This window comes from Triturus cristatus, chromosome 2_1 (genome assembly GCF_964204655.1).
Source record: "Triturus cristatus chromosome 2_1, aTriCri1.1, whole genome shotgun sequence".
Classification (NCBI taxonomy): Eukaryota; Metazoa; Chordata; class Amphibia; order Caudata; family Salamandridae; genus Triturus; species Triturus cristatus.
This window is the reverse complement of record NC_140581.1, coordinates 191,812,699-191,831,048: the sequence shown is the minus strand read 5'-3', so window position 1 is coordinate 191,831,048 and position 18,350 is coordinate 191,812,699. Positions and strand designations below refer to the sequence as shown.

The following is an 18,350-nucleotide window of genomic DNA, read 5'->3' as shown; positions in this document are numbered from 1 at the left end:
CAGCCCCCACCAACCACGCACGCACCTGGGAGTCATCCTCGACTCGCAACTCTCCATGACCAAACAAGTCAACGCAGTCTCCTCCACCTGTTTTAACACCCTCCGCATGCTCCGCAAGATCTACAGATGGATCCCGGCAAACACGAGAAAAATAGTCACCCAGTCCCTAGTCAGCAGCAGACTTGACTACGGAAACGCCCTCTACGCCAGAGCCTTGTCCAAGCTCATCAGCAGACTACAGAGAATCCAGAATGCCTCTGCACACCTGATCCTCAACGTCATGCGCCGCGACCACATCACCCCCCACCTGAGGAACCTGCACTGGCTCTCCGTCGACAAAAGAATCTCCTTCAAACTCCTGATCCACGCACACAAGGCACTCCACAAAACCGGCCCAGCCTATCTCAACAGCCGACTCTCCTTCTACGTACCCTACAGGAAACTCCACTCCGCTCTGCTGACCACGGTCCCACGCATCCGGAGAACTGCTTCCGGAGGCAGATCCTTCTCCCATCGCGCCGCCAGTACCTGGAATACCCTACCCCTCTACCTGCGACAAACAGAAGACCCGCTGACCTTCAGGAGACAACTCAAGACCTGGCTCTTCGACCAATAGCCCTTGGAACCCTCACGGGTATGTAGTGCGCTTTACAAGTTATGTGATTGATTGAGTGATTGAACAGCAGCAAACACAGCATCAGTATTCCTCCAAGTCATGAGCTCCATCGAAACCGTGAAAATCTCACTCCCCGTTTACTGTTTCCCGCCATTTCACAGAGTAGAGGTTAATAACCACCGACAAATGGGTTTTACAGATGATACAGAACTGCTATGCCATCCAGCTGAGAAATCTCCCACCTTCAATACCTCCAAAGCCAGCATTAAAGCATCAATTGTTGCAATCCAAAAAGGAGGTAAAATGTTTACTCCAAAAGCAAGCAATTGAACCAGTTACACAATAAAAAAAAAACAAGCATTAAAAATGCAATAGGTCTCGCCTTTTATTAAGTTAAAGCCATTTGCTTTGCTATACCATTAGGAAAGCAAATAGCTTTAACTTAATCAAAGGCGAGACCTACTGCATTTTCAATGCTTGTTGAAGCAGCTACTAAATGTCTCGCAAGAGCAGTGCATGCGCTGACTCTAGCGAGACCTAAAAAGCCCGAAAGATCTTCAGACTTAGACGACGGATACCTGTGGCGCAGCAACATTGCAATGGGCCCCATTCCTTGCTTCAGCAGTAAAAAACACAACTATATTGGGGGTATAGTGAGCCTCGCATACTCCGAGCCCCAGTGCCACTGCACATGTTACACTATTGATGATAGTTACGCCCCTGGATGATACTGTACCTCTTCATAACGACGGTTCGCTCAGCTGGTGCCAATCTTTGGGGCTCTGGACGCTGCTTTACGAAAGACCTTTTTACTCTCTACCTGGAGAGGCCCACAGCACGCTCCCGGTGACGGGCCTCGCGGCTGCTGTTCCTTGTTGCAATTGACGGTTATAAACCGGGACTGAAGTTCAGGAGCTGGGTAAGTGCGTGAAACTTTAGCCCCTGGGATAAGGGTCTGCAGAGGCAGCAGAACAACACGTCACATGACGCCGCCATTACCCACTCCTGCTCCCTGTGACTCATGACTAGGAGTGGCCGTGGGTTCAAAGGGGCTCTCCGTGATTTGCGCAGTCCTTTCTATTGTGGTCACGGATATGGCCAGGAGCAAGAGTGATAAATATTTTAGGGTGTGCACCGTTGACTAAATACAGTCAGCCACGTGACTATATGATGGAAGTAGATGTGTCCTGGTGTCAGAATTACTTCCCCATTTCTTCAAGTCCTGATGAAATGTTGGATACTTTGCACACATTCTTTAATCACAATTTGTGTGCAAACTCCCATTCGCACTTTTGAAGCCAGATACATTTAGGATGCAGTAAGAGTACAGGCAGAAAAAAGTTTCTTATCTTTATGGGGCCATGTGTTTGGCCCCATAAAGATAAGAAACCTTTTACGACGCAAGGAAGGCAGACGAGCCCGTCCAAATGGGACGGCTCAAAAAGCCGAACAAAAACGTCATGTACAGCTCTTTTCCAATGGCTGGCCACTGTTTCACATAAACGACGACGTCAGCCAATGGAAAAGAGGGGCGGGGCTTAAAGCCCTTTACTGAAAATACCTACAAACATTAAATCTCGCCAGCGAGACTGAGCATGTGCGCAGCCCACGCTAGCCGAGACCTAAAAAGAAAATGGTATCTACTCATGATATTTTTGGGTTCCCAGGTAAGGCACGAAAACGAAATTCAGGCCTATCCTCAACCTAAGACAGGCAAACAAATGGATCAAGAAACAAAACTTCAGGATGCTGGCCTGCACCAGATATATTCACAATTAATAAAAGGAGACTGGGTGTGCTCTGTGGATCTTCAAAATACATACTTTCACATACCCATAGGGAAAAAACTGAGAACTCTTAAGATTTACAAAGAGATCTTAAGATTTATAGTGGGCAAAGGTCATTATGAATATAAAGTCCTTCCATTTAGTCTCAAGTTAGCTCCAAGTAAATTCTCCAAATGCATTGCAGCGGTTGCTGCTCACCTTCGAAGTACAAAGATTTGCATTTACCCCTATCTAGACGAATGGTTAATAAAAGGCATCTTCTTATTGTCAAGCACAGTTAGACTTCAACATGACGACCAACCGATTGACAAAACTGCTTACATATCATTCGCAGTGAGTCAGTTTCCTCCCCTCTCAAACTTCTTGGATATCTAGGAGTCACTCTGGATACTCTAAAGGGAGAAGTGTATCCTTTAGAGGAGAGTGTCTCTACTATTTTTCAGAAATGTCACCAGCTGTTTCAGTTGTCACATCAAACTGTTCAATAGATCTCATCGCTACTAGGATAGATGGTGCCTTGCATTCATCTCGTCCCCAAATACACGTTTTCACATGAGACCTTTACCGCAGTGCCTCAAGGATCAGATGTCCCAATGGAAAGGCAATTGGGAAGACAGCATTTCTCTCACCACGCAAGCCAAACAGTCTCTGACTTGATGGTGCAAGAAACACAATTTACTGAAAGAAGTACCTTTTTACCAGGACCTTCCAAACCAAACAATTGTCACAGATGCCTCTCTGACAAGATGGGGAGCTCATCTACAGAATCTCACAGTACAAGGCCTGTTGTTAGAAAATGAGCAATTACACCACATAAATGTCCTGGTGTTAAAAGTAGTCCATCTAGCCTTGGAGGCTTTTGCATCACACTATTGTCGAACTGGATACTAATTCAAACAGGCGATACAACAACAATGCACTATTTGAACAAACAAGGGAGCTCCAGATCTAGGATTCTTTCTTTAGAAGCTCAAGCCGTCTGGTATGGGCAAGAAACTTAAAGATTCAAGGAATACATTTGCCAGGCATTAAAAATTGTCAAGCAGAACTCCTAAGCAGATACTTCACTGACAAAAAAGAAACAATACAGACGTTTTCCAAGACTGGGGGTTTGCCGCCAGACTTATTTGCCACAGGCGAAAATGCAAAATGACCAAACTTTGTATCGAGAATTTGGGAATGTTGGGCAATGCCCTTTTGATTGATTGCTCAAAATGTTTTCTCTATGCATTTCCTCCGATCCCATTAATACTAACAGTATTGCTCAAACACAAAACATCGAATGCATTAATGATTCTAATAGCATCAAAGTGGCCCAGACAATGGTGGTATCCAGAGGTACTTCACCTCTCTATCAGACACCCACAAGAGGTTGCTGGGCAGCACATAACCTTCTATTGAGGATGCAAGGCAAAATGTATCACCCCAACTTTGAGAGGCTGGCCTGGTATATGATGTCCACTTATGTAAGTGGGCACCCTGCGCCAGTCCAGACAACCTTCATGGCGATTTAAGAGGTCTTAGACAACCTTAGAAAGCTCTCTAAGTGGTAGCTGTGGAGAGCAGCCTTCAGGCTTAGTTTAGAAGGAGTGTAAAGCAGCTTCTTTTACCAGAATGCAATCTTATATGTATAGATTAAGTGAAAAATAACCACCCAATGTATATACTAAAATATGTATTTATTATATAACACTCACTAACACATACAGCTATCTCCTACCAGGAGATATGTACAATGCACACAATACTTTGCATAGAAATTACGTAAATGGCACCGAATATACAGTGGACCCCAGGGGGGGACCAAACCATATACTAAGAAAATGGTATAAGAAACACAACTCGTGTCAAGACAGTGTCCAGAGGACGTAGAAGTGCTGGACACCCAAGAAACCACCGAAGGTGAGTGACTAGGAGCCCCACAGAGATTGTGTGCAGTGTGGGAACACAACTGTGTTCTCCATACAAATCAACGTGTAAGTCACAGTTGCAATTTTAAGGATTAAGGACCCTTCCCAGTGGACTCGAAAAAACCTTGTGGAAGACAGACGGTTGTAGAGCCACCCTACCCGTGGATACCCTAGTACCCACGTTACCTACACTGGGGAAGCCGGGTGCATAGGTGTGAAGTGGTGTCGGAAACCGCCGTCAAACCCAATGGAGGACTTCAGGAAAGTGGCACTGCTGGAGAAGGAGAAAGTGTTCAGTGGAATCCGAAGATGGATTCAGGATGAGAAGTACCTGCAAGCAGAGGGGACAGAGTCTATGTCACTCAGGAGTGACCTGGAGACCTGAAAGACGAATGCCCACCGATGTTGGGAGTTGCGGGAGAGTTGACGGTGACCTTGACTCTGCAGCTGTGAGTACCAGGCGATGCTGAGGAAGACCAGGAGCCATGCACGAGCTGTCCCACGTCAGATGTCGAGAGTTGAGTGGTCAGTGTCCCTCGGAGGCACCAACAAGTCTTGGCAACTGCCAACATCATTCGAAGAAGGAGCAATGCCGGGACCGGCAAGGTCCAGGGGACTCACCTCAAGCAGGGGAGTCAGGGCAGGCCCGGAGCAATCAGGGGAGCCCAAAAGAAACAAAGATGACCCTCAACAGGACCCACAGGCCAGAAGCACTGGAGTCGCAAGAGGACCTCGAGCAGCTCACCAAAAGATGCCGGCCACAGTGCAAACGATGCGATGTGGACAAAGACTTTGGTCACTGGAGATGCTTGAGGTTGGGGCTACTTGGATCCCGAAGATCTTGGTGTAAGGAAGCCAACAAGCCTTTGCAACGGCAAGTCGATGCAGTGCACAGGGGTTTGGTTCCCGCGGCTCCCACAAGGGATATTGGCATCAAACTTGGTGAGAGGGCAAGGCAGGCCTCGAGATTTGCGGAGAACCACCAAATGTGTAGTTGAACCTTTCGGAGTCCATAGGAGCTCAGGATCAGCAGACTGGTCAGCTTAGTTGCGTTGCCTGCAGGTGCAGGGAGGTGACTCCTTCAAGGGAGATTCCTTCAGGTGTCTTTGATGCCCACAGGACTTGGATGGTTCCTGTATGGTGCACAGGCAGCAGACTAAAGATGGACAAAGTCGAGCTCAAACGTGGTCCAGCAAAGTCCAAAGTGCCCAGACAGTAGAAGTTGAAGTGGTGTCTGAATTGAATCATGTCCCATGACGAATCTAGGGACCTAAACCCAGGTAAGACCTTAAGTACACTAAAGAAAGGCTTGGGATGATGATTCAGGGAACCCTCCCAGGTAAGGGTTTGGACAGGGGGGAGGTTACTTCCATGTCCTTTGTCCAGTTTCGCGCTAGAGCCAATGCCTCCCAGAGCTGCTTTGAACTGGACTATGCAAGGAGGCACCAATGTGTCCCTCATGCAGACTAAGTGGTGTTGGCAAACACACCCGCCCGGCCCCAATACACTAAATCCTGTCTGGGAGGTGGTCACACCTCCCTGTGGCAGGATACCTATTGTTCTGCCTTCTCCTGCTCAGGCTTGGTTCAACAGTAGGAGGGAAGAATCGTGTCTCTGGTTGCCAGCATCCATGTTGTGCTGCCTGGGTCTAGAAGACTGGTACCGGAAGCTCTGAGAGCTTAACGGAGAGCTCTTCCAGTACTTGTAATCATACCTCCCATGGTATGATTCCAACATGTTTGATACCAAACACAATAGGATTTGTAGCAGCCGATTTCAAGATAGTCATTGCGTAATTACGCAGTGCCCCTCTATATGGTATATGGCTGCTTCACTTACAACCTGGGAGAATGGACTCGGTAGGCTGTAGGGGTGTCCTGCTCATGCAGAGGCACCCTCACACTTAGAAACAAACACCCTGCCTTCAGGATTGACAAGGCCTGCTATAGGGGTGACTTATAGGTTTTAAGTGCAGTGACCCTAGATATAGGAAACCTATGTCTTTCGTAAGTGTGCTAGCACCAGCGTACACAGGCCCCAATGGCAGGCCTGTGGTTGCTTTTTTGAATGGTCTCCCATGGGTGGCATAATGCATGCTTCTGCCCATGGGGGACCTCTGGGTATCTATGCTCTGGGTACCTTAGTACCATAGACGAGGGGCTGATAAGGGTACCCCAGTATCCAATCTGGGATATACCCAAGTACTGAGCACAACAATGTAAGGGAGAAAGCAGAGAGACTGGGGTCCTGATTCGCAGGATCCTAGTCAGACTAGTCAAAAACAGCTTAGCACCAAGCAAAAAGTGAGGGTAACCATAAAAGCAGATCCTACTTTCCTACACCAACCTACACTCCTTGAATGTGAGGTCTTGGCTCCTGAAGTCAATCAATACAGACATTGAAATATTCCTCTAAACCTTATGATCATTCTCAATGAAGCTTCTTACCCTTTCAAGTGGAAAATATGTGTCATCTGTGTATTCAAAACAATAATAATCTAATAAAATGCCAAGGGGATGTAATTTTACATTATTTACCTTCTTTGGCACTATCAAATCTACAATTCTACTCTATAAAATTCAATCTTGCTGCCATAACATATTATAGAAAAGGACAAACACAACGATCCTTCTTTACTATGCCAGTTGTTAAAGACTTCCTGGAGGGATTAAAAACATACTTTTGCTATTATGCTGCCTGCCCCTCTTTGGGAATTAAAAATAATGTTATCCAAATGAATGGCGCCTCCTTTTATCCTGTATATAAGACCTCCATGCAGCATCTTACTTGGAATGTAGATATTTTAGGAGCAATTACGTCAGCAAGAAGAGTACGTGAACTCCAAGCTCTTTCCTCAATAGAACCATACACAGTATTTCACAACAATAGAGTAGAGTTAAAGAGGCATCCTTCTGTTTTTACCAAACGTTGTTTCAGATTTTCATATTGAACAATTTCACTTCTGGTATTTTTCAGTAACCCTTCCTCCCCAGCGGAAATAGCCCTCCATTCCTTAGATGGTAGAAAAGTTTGTACATTTTATTTGGACCGAACTAAAGAAATTCGTAAAAAAAAATTGTTGTTTATAAATTATGGACCTCTTAGGACTGGTTTGGTATGGCTTTCCCTAAACAAATTGTAGCTAGATGGATTGTTATCAATTGGCTAACAAGGTCCTTCCAGGTAAACCTAGAGCTCACTCTGTACGTAGTAAGGTAGCATCTATTGCTTAAATAAATATGCCCCAATAAAAGAAATATGTAAAGCAGCTACATGGAAATCTGTTCCTACTGTTTTCAAACATCACTGCTTAATTTGGGCTGGAGCTGTTGACAGGAGCAATGAGTGGTGCAGGAAGTGGTCTCCCAAGAAGGGCCCTTGCACTTACTTTTTTTTTTTTTTACGAATTAAGCATTACCAGGCATTATTGTTGGGACGAGGATTCAGGGACTGACTCTTTACTAGGTCAAGCAACATTAAAACATCTTTTTAATTAGGGCAATTCGAACTTGTCATGCCTCTTGCTAGAATACTTGGTCATTTTTTCTGATGTATAGCTTTGTATTGACACCCGCGGGTTTGGGATATCTCGTTTATGACTAACTGTGAGGATCCTACGATGCAGAATAAAGTGTTACGCACTTGTATTCCAAGTTCTTCATCGTAGGTATTCTCACTGAAGTCATAAACATCCTTTTCTCCTCCCCAGTTGTCAATACATTTGCTATTTTAAATCACTTATCACCATTCAACAAGAACTGAGGCTGTGAGGCAGACTGCCAGTGCAATGCATGCTGGGAAAGGAAGCTGCTGGCTTCCTAAGGTAACAGTGGTTTTCTTTGCAGCTTCTGCACTCTTGACCTGGCAGGCTTCTTTTCCTTCTTTCTCACTCTGCATTGTTTTTTAGGATTGAACACAACATTCTCCTCAGTCTAGAGCTGCAATGTGTTTCTATTCTATTAATGAATTCAAGTGTGTGGTTCAGAACAATTCTGTAAGGCATGGCTGTCTTATTAATGGCGGTACCACCAATCAAATGAACGATGAGGTAAATACCTCCATCTAAAAATTGACGTTAAATGATTGTAGAGAAAGTTGTTCGGGGTCCCCACAAATGTACAGGAATATTCTCCGTTTATGACTTCTGTGAGGATACACATTATGTTGAGCTAGGAATATAAGTAAGTAACATTTCCTTCTGGAATCTGAATAGACTCAGCCAAAGCAACCGTACCCTAAATGCAGGAAAAAAGGAAACTAATCCTGTGTCTCTGTTGGACTGGATATTCGGTGATCTAGGCATAGGCCTATCACAACATACAGCCTTTTCATGCGCCACATGCTTTCTCGACTCCCAGATGCAGCAGTTGTCTTGGGTTTATCATGGGGAGCTGGCTGCATGCTTCTCAAGGTCAATGGCTGATTTGTTTCTTCAGGTCATCCAGTCTTCATCTCCAGACAGTTGGGTCTTGCTCTTACATCTGCAGCTCCTCGCCTCTGTGGGAAGTCTGCTTCCGTGCTTCCCAGCAGAGCACAGCAGCATGGTTTCCTTCCCTGTCCTAGTTTCAAGGGGAACAGTCACATGGGGTGTTGTGAGATGTCACACCAGGCTGGAGCTGCAGAGCATCTTCTGATGTCAATAGGTTTAGAAGGTAAGGGACCACAGTAGTTATCTTGAACTTGGACACATTTTGCCAAAAGGGCCAAATTGCATCAGGTTCTAGGATAAAAAACGGGTAGCCCAATCATAGAGAGCCTCTTGCTGGACTTGCTTCCTAGGCTTTCCTAGAAGAAAAGGAAGGGTGAAGGGGACCAACTATTCAGGAAAATGTTTATTCCATGGAAGACAGTCTAGATAACCTCAGTGACGAGGTCTTTTTTTTTTTTTAAACACATTTTTATTGATTTTTCATCAGTGAGGAGGTCTTTGATATGTCCAGAGCATCCATAGCAGAGCACAATGGGGCCAGCCACTACGCCATAGACAGGATGCGCCTTCTGCCGTGAATTGGCTGGCCAGCTACACTGCCATGGGGTGGCGGTGCCCAAGAGTGCTGCAAGAGTGCATTGACGAGGTGGGGCTGACCCCAGTTAGTCCCTCAAGTCCCTGAATTGTCTCAGGATCGTTGTGCCATGCCAGGCGTTCTTCTTCCCGCAGTCCCAAATACAGTTTAAAAGGAGATGTGGCACAGCCCTGGGGGATCTGGGCCTCTCTGGCAGACAGCTCCATTGCAGCGCCCCGCAGCTGCCTTGGCCGTTTAGCGACATGTTCAGGATGAGCTGCCAGGATCGCAGGCAATTCTTTTTTGGTTGGGCTGGCGAGGAAGATGAGGGATTGAATGAGCCTGGCAGAGCTTGCTCAGAGCACGTCCAACATCTTGCATGCTTGTCCACCCCTCAGGATACCCCTGTTACACATCCTTAAAGATTCCTCTCCTCCTCCCCCACCCCCTCTCTTTTCCAACCCTAACCCTGTCTTACTGGTCCAGAAAAGTCTACACAATAAGCAGACTTATCCGGATGAGTTTTGGGATTGCTGTCTGGAGATCTTGGTGTTCTAAATCAGAATTTCCTTTTCAGCTGCACAAAATGTTTTTTGTAACCCTAAATAATACTGGTGTCAAGAATGCTGTGTATTTTAGTCTCGTGGTTGAATGCATTTGTAATATTTGCTCTGGTGAATGTGTGTGCCCCCAGCTTTGTTTGCATTCATAATATTTCAGCAAACTCATTCAAACATGGTCGCAGTGGGTCCACACCGGTTGTCTTTGAAAGGATGTGTTAAAATAATACATACTGATTTCAAGGTGCCTGCTGTGCATGCATGCATATGCGCACACGCGTGTGGTCTTCTTCGAGTGACAAAAAGCCAATTTTAAGATGGACAACTGCTGATAGCATGGTGGGTGCAAAAAATCATCTTTTACCAGTGATATAAATTTAGAGGGGGTGAGAAGGGAGCGACAAGCTGGAAGGGGTGTGGAAGCAACAGAGAAGCAGAGTGGCAAAGAATCTTTTAAAAAGCTGGCAGCATGGGGCAGGATGAGGTAGTATTGGATGCCCGCGTGGGGCGGGCGAAGCAACATAGAGTGAGCAGTGTAGGGCAAAGTGAATGGGCAAGGAGCACAAGGGTTAGAGAACAAAAACACATATGCACTCCCATGACGGTGTAAGGTAACGTGACCAGGCGTCCTGGATCTGCCACGAGGGTCCCGGTGCTTCACCAGCAGTCCCGGCAGATTGCAGGACATTTAGCTCATGTCCCGGTTTTTAAAGAGGGTTGAAAGGGGCTTTTTTATGTTTTACAAAGCAGGGGTAGTTAGTTGTTTTTTCATGGAAGAAATTTAAATAACAGGCAAGCCACTGTATTTAAAAATTGCATTTCATGTTTATTCTAACTGACTGTTCTGTAATTCTCTGCTGAGGAGCGCTGTCATTCTATGCGCTCGCTTGAAGTAACATTGCAGTCCTTCTAAGTTTGTGAAATGTCCCGGTTTTTTACTTTAAAATTCTGGTCACCCTAGTGTAAGGGAAAAGAAAAAAGTAGTTCCCTGAATGAAGCACCTAAAGCTGTGGAAGGATACAAGTCACCAAGAACACTGAATCCTATATGCTTCTGGGTGAGACAAATGCAAGAATCAGTTATATGAAGTAAATTAAAAAACCCAAAATGAGATTTTTTTTCATACTTGTATTATAGGAGGAGATGCGCAAGGAGCAGCAGATCTATCGGGACTACCTAGCCAGGCAGTTAGAAGAGGAGAAACAACAGGAGAAAGAAATGGACAAATTGATTGACGCAGAATTGCAGAAAACCTGGGCGAAGCGTGCAGAGCAAATGCGGTTAGAACGAGAAGCCCGGGACCTCTTAATGCAAGAGGTTATGGATATCCGACATCTGCAGATATGTGAAAAATGTAAGCATCTGTTTAGAGTTATGTTTTTTATACTCCATGCTGATGTTTTTGGTTAGTAGATAAAGAATATTATACTCCTATATTTTATGTGCAAGAATTGATCATGTGAAGGCTTATCAAAAGAAATGATGACTCTTCTAAATGGAAGGATTAAGGGAATAAGGGCCAGATGTATGACCCATGTTTGCATGCGCAAACGGGTTTGCGAACCCGTCTGCGCAAGCAAAAACCTATTGGGCCATAGCCTATTTAGCGAGTCGCAATTTTTTTACGACTTGCTAAATTGGTTTTGCGACTTGCTATTTTGAAGGGACGTGCCGTCCGAAATAGCGAGTCTAAAAACCATATACAAATGTTTGTGACCGCAATTACCACCTACTTCAAGTAGGTGGTAATGCATTCGCAAAGGGTTAAATGCATCCCATTTTCCTTTAAGGAAAACGGGCTGCATAAATCTCTTTTTTTTAAACTGCTTTATTTAAAAGCAGTCCCAGACATGTTGGTCTGCTGAGCCCAGCAGGCCACCATCCCTGGGAGGGCTGGCATTCCCAATGGGCTCGTAAATTGCGAGAGGCTCATTAATATTAATGAGCCTCGCAATTTGCGACCCCATTGGGAATCGCAAACAGTGTTAAACACACTGTTGTACATTTCATTTAGTGCCTCACAATTTGTGACTCGCAATGTGTCGCAAATTGCGAGGCGCTAAATGAAATGGTCGTACATCTGGCCCAAAGACTGATAGATGTATAGTTAACCGTAAGTGTCTGCAACTGACTTCCAGGCTGTTGTATCCATTAAACATAATGATACAGATGGTACACAACGGGTAGCCATGTATGTCACTGATACATTTTGGAGCCATGTAATAGCCATGTCTCAAGGCTCAGTGTTTCTTTAAATGTCTCCATAGCCCAAAGATCACCTGTTTTATCATCCCGTACCCCTTGCATATAATTATATGACTTATAAACAAATTTTTGTATATTCTTATGTTACTTGAAAATCAGATTTACCTTATACCTGGTAATTACTTAAAATATTTCATAGATATAATGTGATCTGCATGAATATGGGTATGAAGTTCTGTTTTTAATGCAGTAATCAAAGGTAATATAAAGAAAAATATGATCATTTCTTCCTGTCTTGTTCCTCTTCAAAGTAACCTACTTTGTGCAGAGTTTTTTATTCACTTAATTTGAAATAGGACAGAGTTCTTCTGCTTTCGTTGTTTCAAATATTGTCTACTTTGTATTACCATTTTCGCAATTTCAGTACTTTGTCCTTTTCAGTTAAAGCCTACTTTATTTTTACGATTGTACTTGATTCTCTAAGACAATCGCATCACATGTACACCTTTTGAGCTGGGAGTCTTCAATACTAGAAATATATATATTTTTTTAACAAACACTTTTTGTTAGCATTTTATAATTTGTAACAAGTATAAAGTTGCAGCAGAACATGAAGTAGCATATCAATGCAGTTTCATAAGCGCCCTGCACTGTACAACCTTTACCCAGGGTGACTGTGGTGCAGCATTCTATGAACTAGATGTCACATTAGTCTAGGAAAAGCTGCATATTAAAGAAAACACTCAAGGGCAAAGACCCTGCAATACAACTAAGACTGATTGTCTGTCTCCATATGTGCCCTCATTTCCATATCAAGGAAACAAAATAATGCTAATAAGCGCTAGAGCCAGTTAGGTCTTCTTTCAACGTCCACATCAACGTTAAACGTATCGAAGAAGAGAGTCAACTCCCACTGAAGCAATCTCAGTAACCACAAACCCAGATTTCCCATCTCCTAAGTAACTTCTCTGGCTACGTATTGAGAAAACAGCATATTTAAAAGCCTCCATCCATCCATCCATCCATCCATCCATCCATCCATCCATCCATCCATCCATCCATCCATCCATCCATCCATCCATCCATCCATATATATATATATATATATATTACCTACTGACGGTCGCCAGTAGGTAGTTATAGTTAGGACCACGTTTCCATAGGAAATCCGCAACATTCTATTTTGAATAACTTTGGCGCCGGTCGACGAATCCTCGCGAATTTTTCAAAATAGGTGGGGCGCTACGCTCCGCTCCTACCCTGAAAGTCTCGGGGGGATTCGTCAAGCGGGGGCTGAGATAAAAGGGGGGTCCCAAAACACGTTTTTCCCATGCATTTTTCCATAGGACCTTTAGACACAGCTACAGCCCGAACGGCTGAACAGAATTACTAGAAATTTGGCAGAGAGGTAGTCCTCAGGTCAAGGAAGTGCCTTTTGTAGGTTTGGTGTAAATCTGTTCAGTAGATTCTGAGAAAATAGCCTTTAAATCAATATATATATCTGAGCCAGCTTACGGTGCGCTTACGGTACGCTTACCGTACGCGTACGGTGGCGTGCGCGAGCGCGATTCTGATTGGCTCTTAGATCTTAGTAAACATTCGAATCGGCCGAAACCAGGAAGCGGCGGCCGCCATTTTCTCTCTCGCACTGAGAGTGTGGATTAAAATACAAAGCACAAAAACATGTAAAGGGGCTGTTTGGACAGCTCCAAAACACCTAGCCATGTTGAGGGAGTCCCAAAAGATCCCCCAAGGCCAAAAACGGAATTTTTATTTTTTCGCTAATTTCGCCGATTACGCTTACCGTACGCGTACGGTAAAAAAATATTTAAAAAAAAAAAGAATTATCCACACTCTCCCCACCCCGTGTGCAAATGGTGCTCACTGTGCGCGCACGGTGCGCGAAGCGAACGAACTGCGTTAAGTGGGCGCGCACGCCACGAATGGCGTAAAGTAACTTAGGATTTAAAAAAACCGTACAAATTCACTGAAAAAACCATAGGTTTCACACACGTTATAGTTAGGAATTAGCATTTAAAAAACCTTGCAAATTCACTGAAAAAACCATAGGTTTCACACATGTTATAGTTAGCGGAAATTTTACTGATAAAAAACCAATGAAATTCCCCCGTTATAGTTAGTGAAACAGCATGAGTGAAGCAACTGGATTGGCTGGAGCAGGCTGCCTCAGTGCTCTAAAAGGCACTGGAGGCTTGTGCCTGCTCTTCAACCCAGCTGGGTTGGAGAGTTTGAAAAGCGCTTGTCGGTTTGGCCGTAGCATGGTAGCCAGCCAAACAGACATGCATACTTCAAACTGAAGGGGCCACTCGTCATTGCTGCCAATCAGCAGCAATGACGCACAGGCCCGCCTTGTCCTCTCCATTTGGCAGAAAACTGGAAAAATAAATTGTAATAAAACCCTTCATTCCCCTTTTATTTTTCCAACCTTCTGCGTAGCAGTGTGTAAGTCGGGGGCGGGGGCAGTGATCCTCTGCTCCTATGGAGAAACCGTCCCTGGGTGCCATAAATAACACCTACCTATTCCAAGGCAATAATAACATGTTGATTTTGGTGCGTTTCACATCAAAAAATGCATACCACTGTAAATACCATACTGTTTCCCCAGTTAAATTCCGGCATGTTTGACCTGCCGACATTTTCAGTGTGGTATTTATTGCACGCGGTAACACTGGGTTTGGTAACTGCCACACAACTTGAAATTCTGACCCATGAGCACAGACCCACTCAGAATCCGGGCCTAAGTGTGATAACCCTGCATCCCATGTACTTGCCGGTCAAACCTGCTGGGAGCTGAAGGGAGACAAACACGTCAAAAATATTGGGACATGCTCATTTTTAGTGTGGTACGTGGATTAATCTTCTTGGTCACATTTTAAAAGCAAGACTCGCACTAATACCGATTTATTGCACCCGGTAAATATATCCCACAGAATAGTTATTTAGCAGGTGTGATAAATATTGCACCTAACCCCTGGCCATTATTAATAGGGCCTTATTCTGGGCATACCTAATTAACAATTTCAGTTGACTTGCCTTTACGTAACTTTACAACCTGTGGCATGAATCAATGGTTAATCTGTATCTGTTGTTAGAAACAGGGTTTGCAACTTTCCTTGTGACTCACTTCTGCTAAATGTTGATGCTGTATTTTTTATCACTACAAAAGGGGGTGGTGATGGACGGAGCATCAGAACCAATCAAACACTCACACCCAGTCAACAGATCTGGGTTTGATCCATCACCATTCTTTAGCCCACTCTGCCACCCCAGTTCAGACATGGCCATACGCAAATCAGTCTGACCCTGTGCCTAATGGGAACAGTCCAGCCCGAACTGCCAAGCCATGCCTTCCCTGGACCAGAAACAAGCTTCCTAGGACCGGTTTCTGGCATTTCAGCCGTCTTCAGCCAGGCTTGCTTGAATCCAGTGGCAAAGTGAGCAAGGGACTCACGTCTGAGCATACCCTGCCAACTTATGGCGAACAAAGCAGTACAAAAGGGGGTGGTGATGGACGGAGCATCAGAACCAATCAAACACTCACACCCAGTCAACAGATCTGGGTTTGATCCATCACCATTCTTTAGCCCACTCTGCCACCCCAGTTCAGACATGGCCATACGCAAATCAGTCTGACCCTGTGCCTAATGGGAACAGTCCAGCCCGAACTGCCAAGCCATGCCTTCCCTGGACCAGAAACAAGCTTCCTAGGACCGGTTTCTGGCATTTCAGCCGTCTTCAGCCAGGCTTGCTTGAATCCAGTGGCAAAGTGAGCAAGGGACTCACGTCTGAGCATACCCTGCCAACTTATGGCGAACAAAGCAGTACAAAAGGGGGTGGTGATGGACGGAGCATCAGAACCAATCAAACACTGATGCTCCGTCCATCACCACCCCCTTTTGTACCGCTTTGTTCGCCATAAATTGGCAGGGTATGCTCAGACGTGAGTCCCTTGCTCACTTTGCCACTGGATTCAAGCAAGCCTGGCTGAAGACGGCTGAAATGCCAGAAACCGGTCCTAGGAAGCTTTTTTCCGGTCCAGGGAAGGCATGGCTTGGCAGTTCGGGATGGACTGTTCCCATGAGGCACAGGGTCAGACTGATTTGCATATGGCCATGTCTGAACTGGGGTGGCAGAGTGGACTAAAGAACGGTGATGGGTCAAACCTGGATCTGTTGACTGGGTGTGAGTGTTTGATTGGTTCTGATGCTCCGTCCATCACCACCCCCTTTTGTACCGCTTTGTTCGCCATAAATTGGCAGGGTATGCTCAGACGTGAGTCCCTTGCTCACTTTGCCACTGGATTCAAGCAAGCCTGGCTGAAGACGGCTGAAATGCCAGAAACCGGTCCTAGGAAGCTTTTTTCCGGTCCAGGGAAGGCATGGCTTGGCAGTTCGGGATGGACTGTTCCCATGAGGCACAGGGTCAGACTGATTTGCATATGGCCATGTCTGAACTGGGGTGGCAGAGTGGACTAAAGAACGGTGATGGGTCAAACCTGGATCTGTTGACTGGGTGTGAGTGTTTGATTGGTTCTGATGCTCCGTCCATCACCACCCCCTTTTGTACCGTATTTTTTATCACATCTTGCATTATTTATCTTCAAGTAAATTAATTGCTGAATGCATGTGTTAAAATGAAAAACAAATGTACTTTTTCTCAGTGGCAAGAAATGCAGGTAAACAGGAAGAACTTGCCCGTGACCGAGAATTCTTAGAGAAGGCTATTGAAGAGCACAAGCATCTAGAACTGGAAAGAGCTTTACGGTAAGTGTCCCTGTTGTGAAATAAGCCTAGAAGAGAGTAGAGTATCACTCAGAAAAGACTAAAATATCACTCACCTGTTAAAATGTCATTTAATGTTGATTTAACATTGTACATTAGAATGTTTATTGGAATTTCATCCCATTACATACAGTGGTAATAAATCGTTCATGCTTGAAATTATCCCCCGTGTTTGGACTGCTTACAAGCACCCACTGAAATCTAACCAACTTCTACTTTTTTGAGATTAACAATGTTTGTGTCCTGTGATCATTTTAGCTCTCCAGTATCCCATGCTTGGATCTTCTCTTTCGTCATGGTGGGAGTCCCACGGTAATTATAACAGGCAGTGCTATACATAAACCTGAACAGCCATAGGGAAACCAAGTGACATTGTTAACCAATTTGCATTGTTTTAATAGAACCAAACTTCTTCCAATCAGAGCCTAGACCCTGAAGCACTCTTCCCCTGCAGGGCCATCATTCCGCGGATTTCTAACCGCACATTGTGTGTGAGAGAGGCTCCCTGAGCTCTGCTCAGTTTCTTTGCTTTAGTCACCTTTTGACCTTTTTTTTCTTCTTCCAGAAGTGAGGCATTTGACCTTTCAACAACCCTTAGGTGCAATACTTCAATTTGTTTACCATGGCATCATGTTGGAGAGATCTAAAAAGAGGCTGTTCAGACCTTGTAAGTCTTTTGGAAAGCATAGGCTATTTTCTGAAGATCCCCATAAAATATTGCTTACATCCTCATCAAAGCCTAAAGATTGTAGGCATTGCAGATCCTTTTCTGATAAGACATTGAAAGATTGGGAGGCCAGACTACTCCTTTGGCTCCAAAAGAAAAAGACTCACTCTGATTAAGGATCTGAGGATGAGGACGTCTTTCCCCAGTGGGGTAAAACATAAAAATGTAGGCTCTACCTCATATGACAAGGAACCTAAGAAATCAAAATCTCATAGTAAGGACTCTGAGTCTGTAAAATCTGTCAGTAAGGAAGGCTTCAGTCCAACTTCTTTTCACATAAAGTCTTCGTCAGTGCCTATTACCCCTTTTGAAGGAGCTTTTATCTACAAAAATCTGCTTGACGAGGGATCCGTCGTTAACAGCTGCTATGTCGATGGGAGCATCATCGACTGCAAAATCACCCTCTGTAGTAGTGATGGCGTCGGTAACCACAACGACAATGACCTATTCTTGGTCGATAAAGAAACTGATGACAACCACTTCTTCGACTATGACAATCCCGTCAATGGGAATCTTTAAAAGTATCCAGAGTTAATTGAAGTTCGCTCCAGTATTTTGGATTGCCCCTCATGCGTTTTCGGCGTATACAGGGGACACACAGTGAGGCTTTGTCGCTGGATCTGAGATTTCGCCTTGGGGCATAGGGCGTTAACTTCTTTTTTAAAGGTAAAATAGACCTTTGCTTTTTAAGGCATTGTAGGTGAGGCGCAAAACACACTAGATGATGGACGGAATGTTGC

At 44.8% G+C, this 18,350-nt stretch overlaps 1 protein-coding gene across 1 annotated transcript in view; it reads left to right on the top strand.

Annotated features, from left to right (window-relative positions):
• CFAP53 (cilia and flagella associated protein 53) overlaps positions 1 to 18,350 on the top strand; it is a 137,016-nt gene that overhangs the window by 98,380 nt on the left and 20,286 nt on the right. Inside the window, exons 6-7 of the mRNA XM_085629703.1 lie at positions 11,014 to 11,230; positions 16,763 to 16,865. Coding sequence (XP_085485829.1) covers positions 11,014 to 11,230; positions 16,763 to 16,865 — 320 coding nt within the window. The remainder of the gene's footprint in view (positions 1 to 11,013; positions 11,231 to 16,762; positions 16,866 to 18,350) is intronic.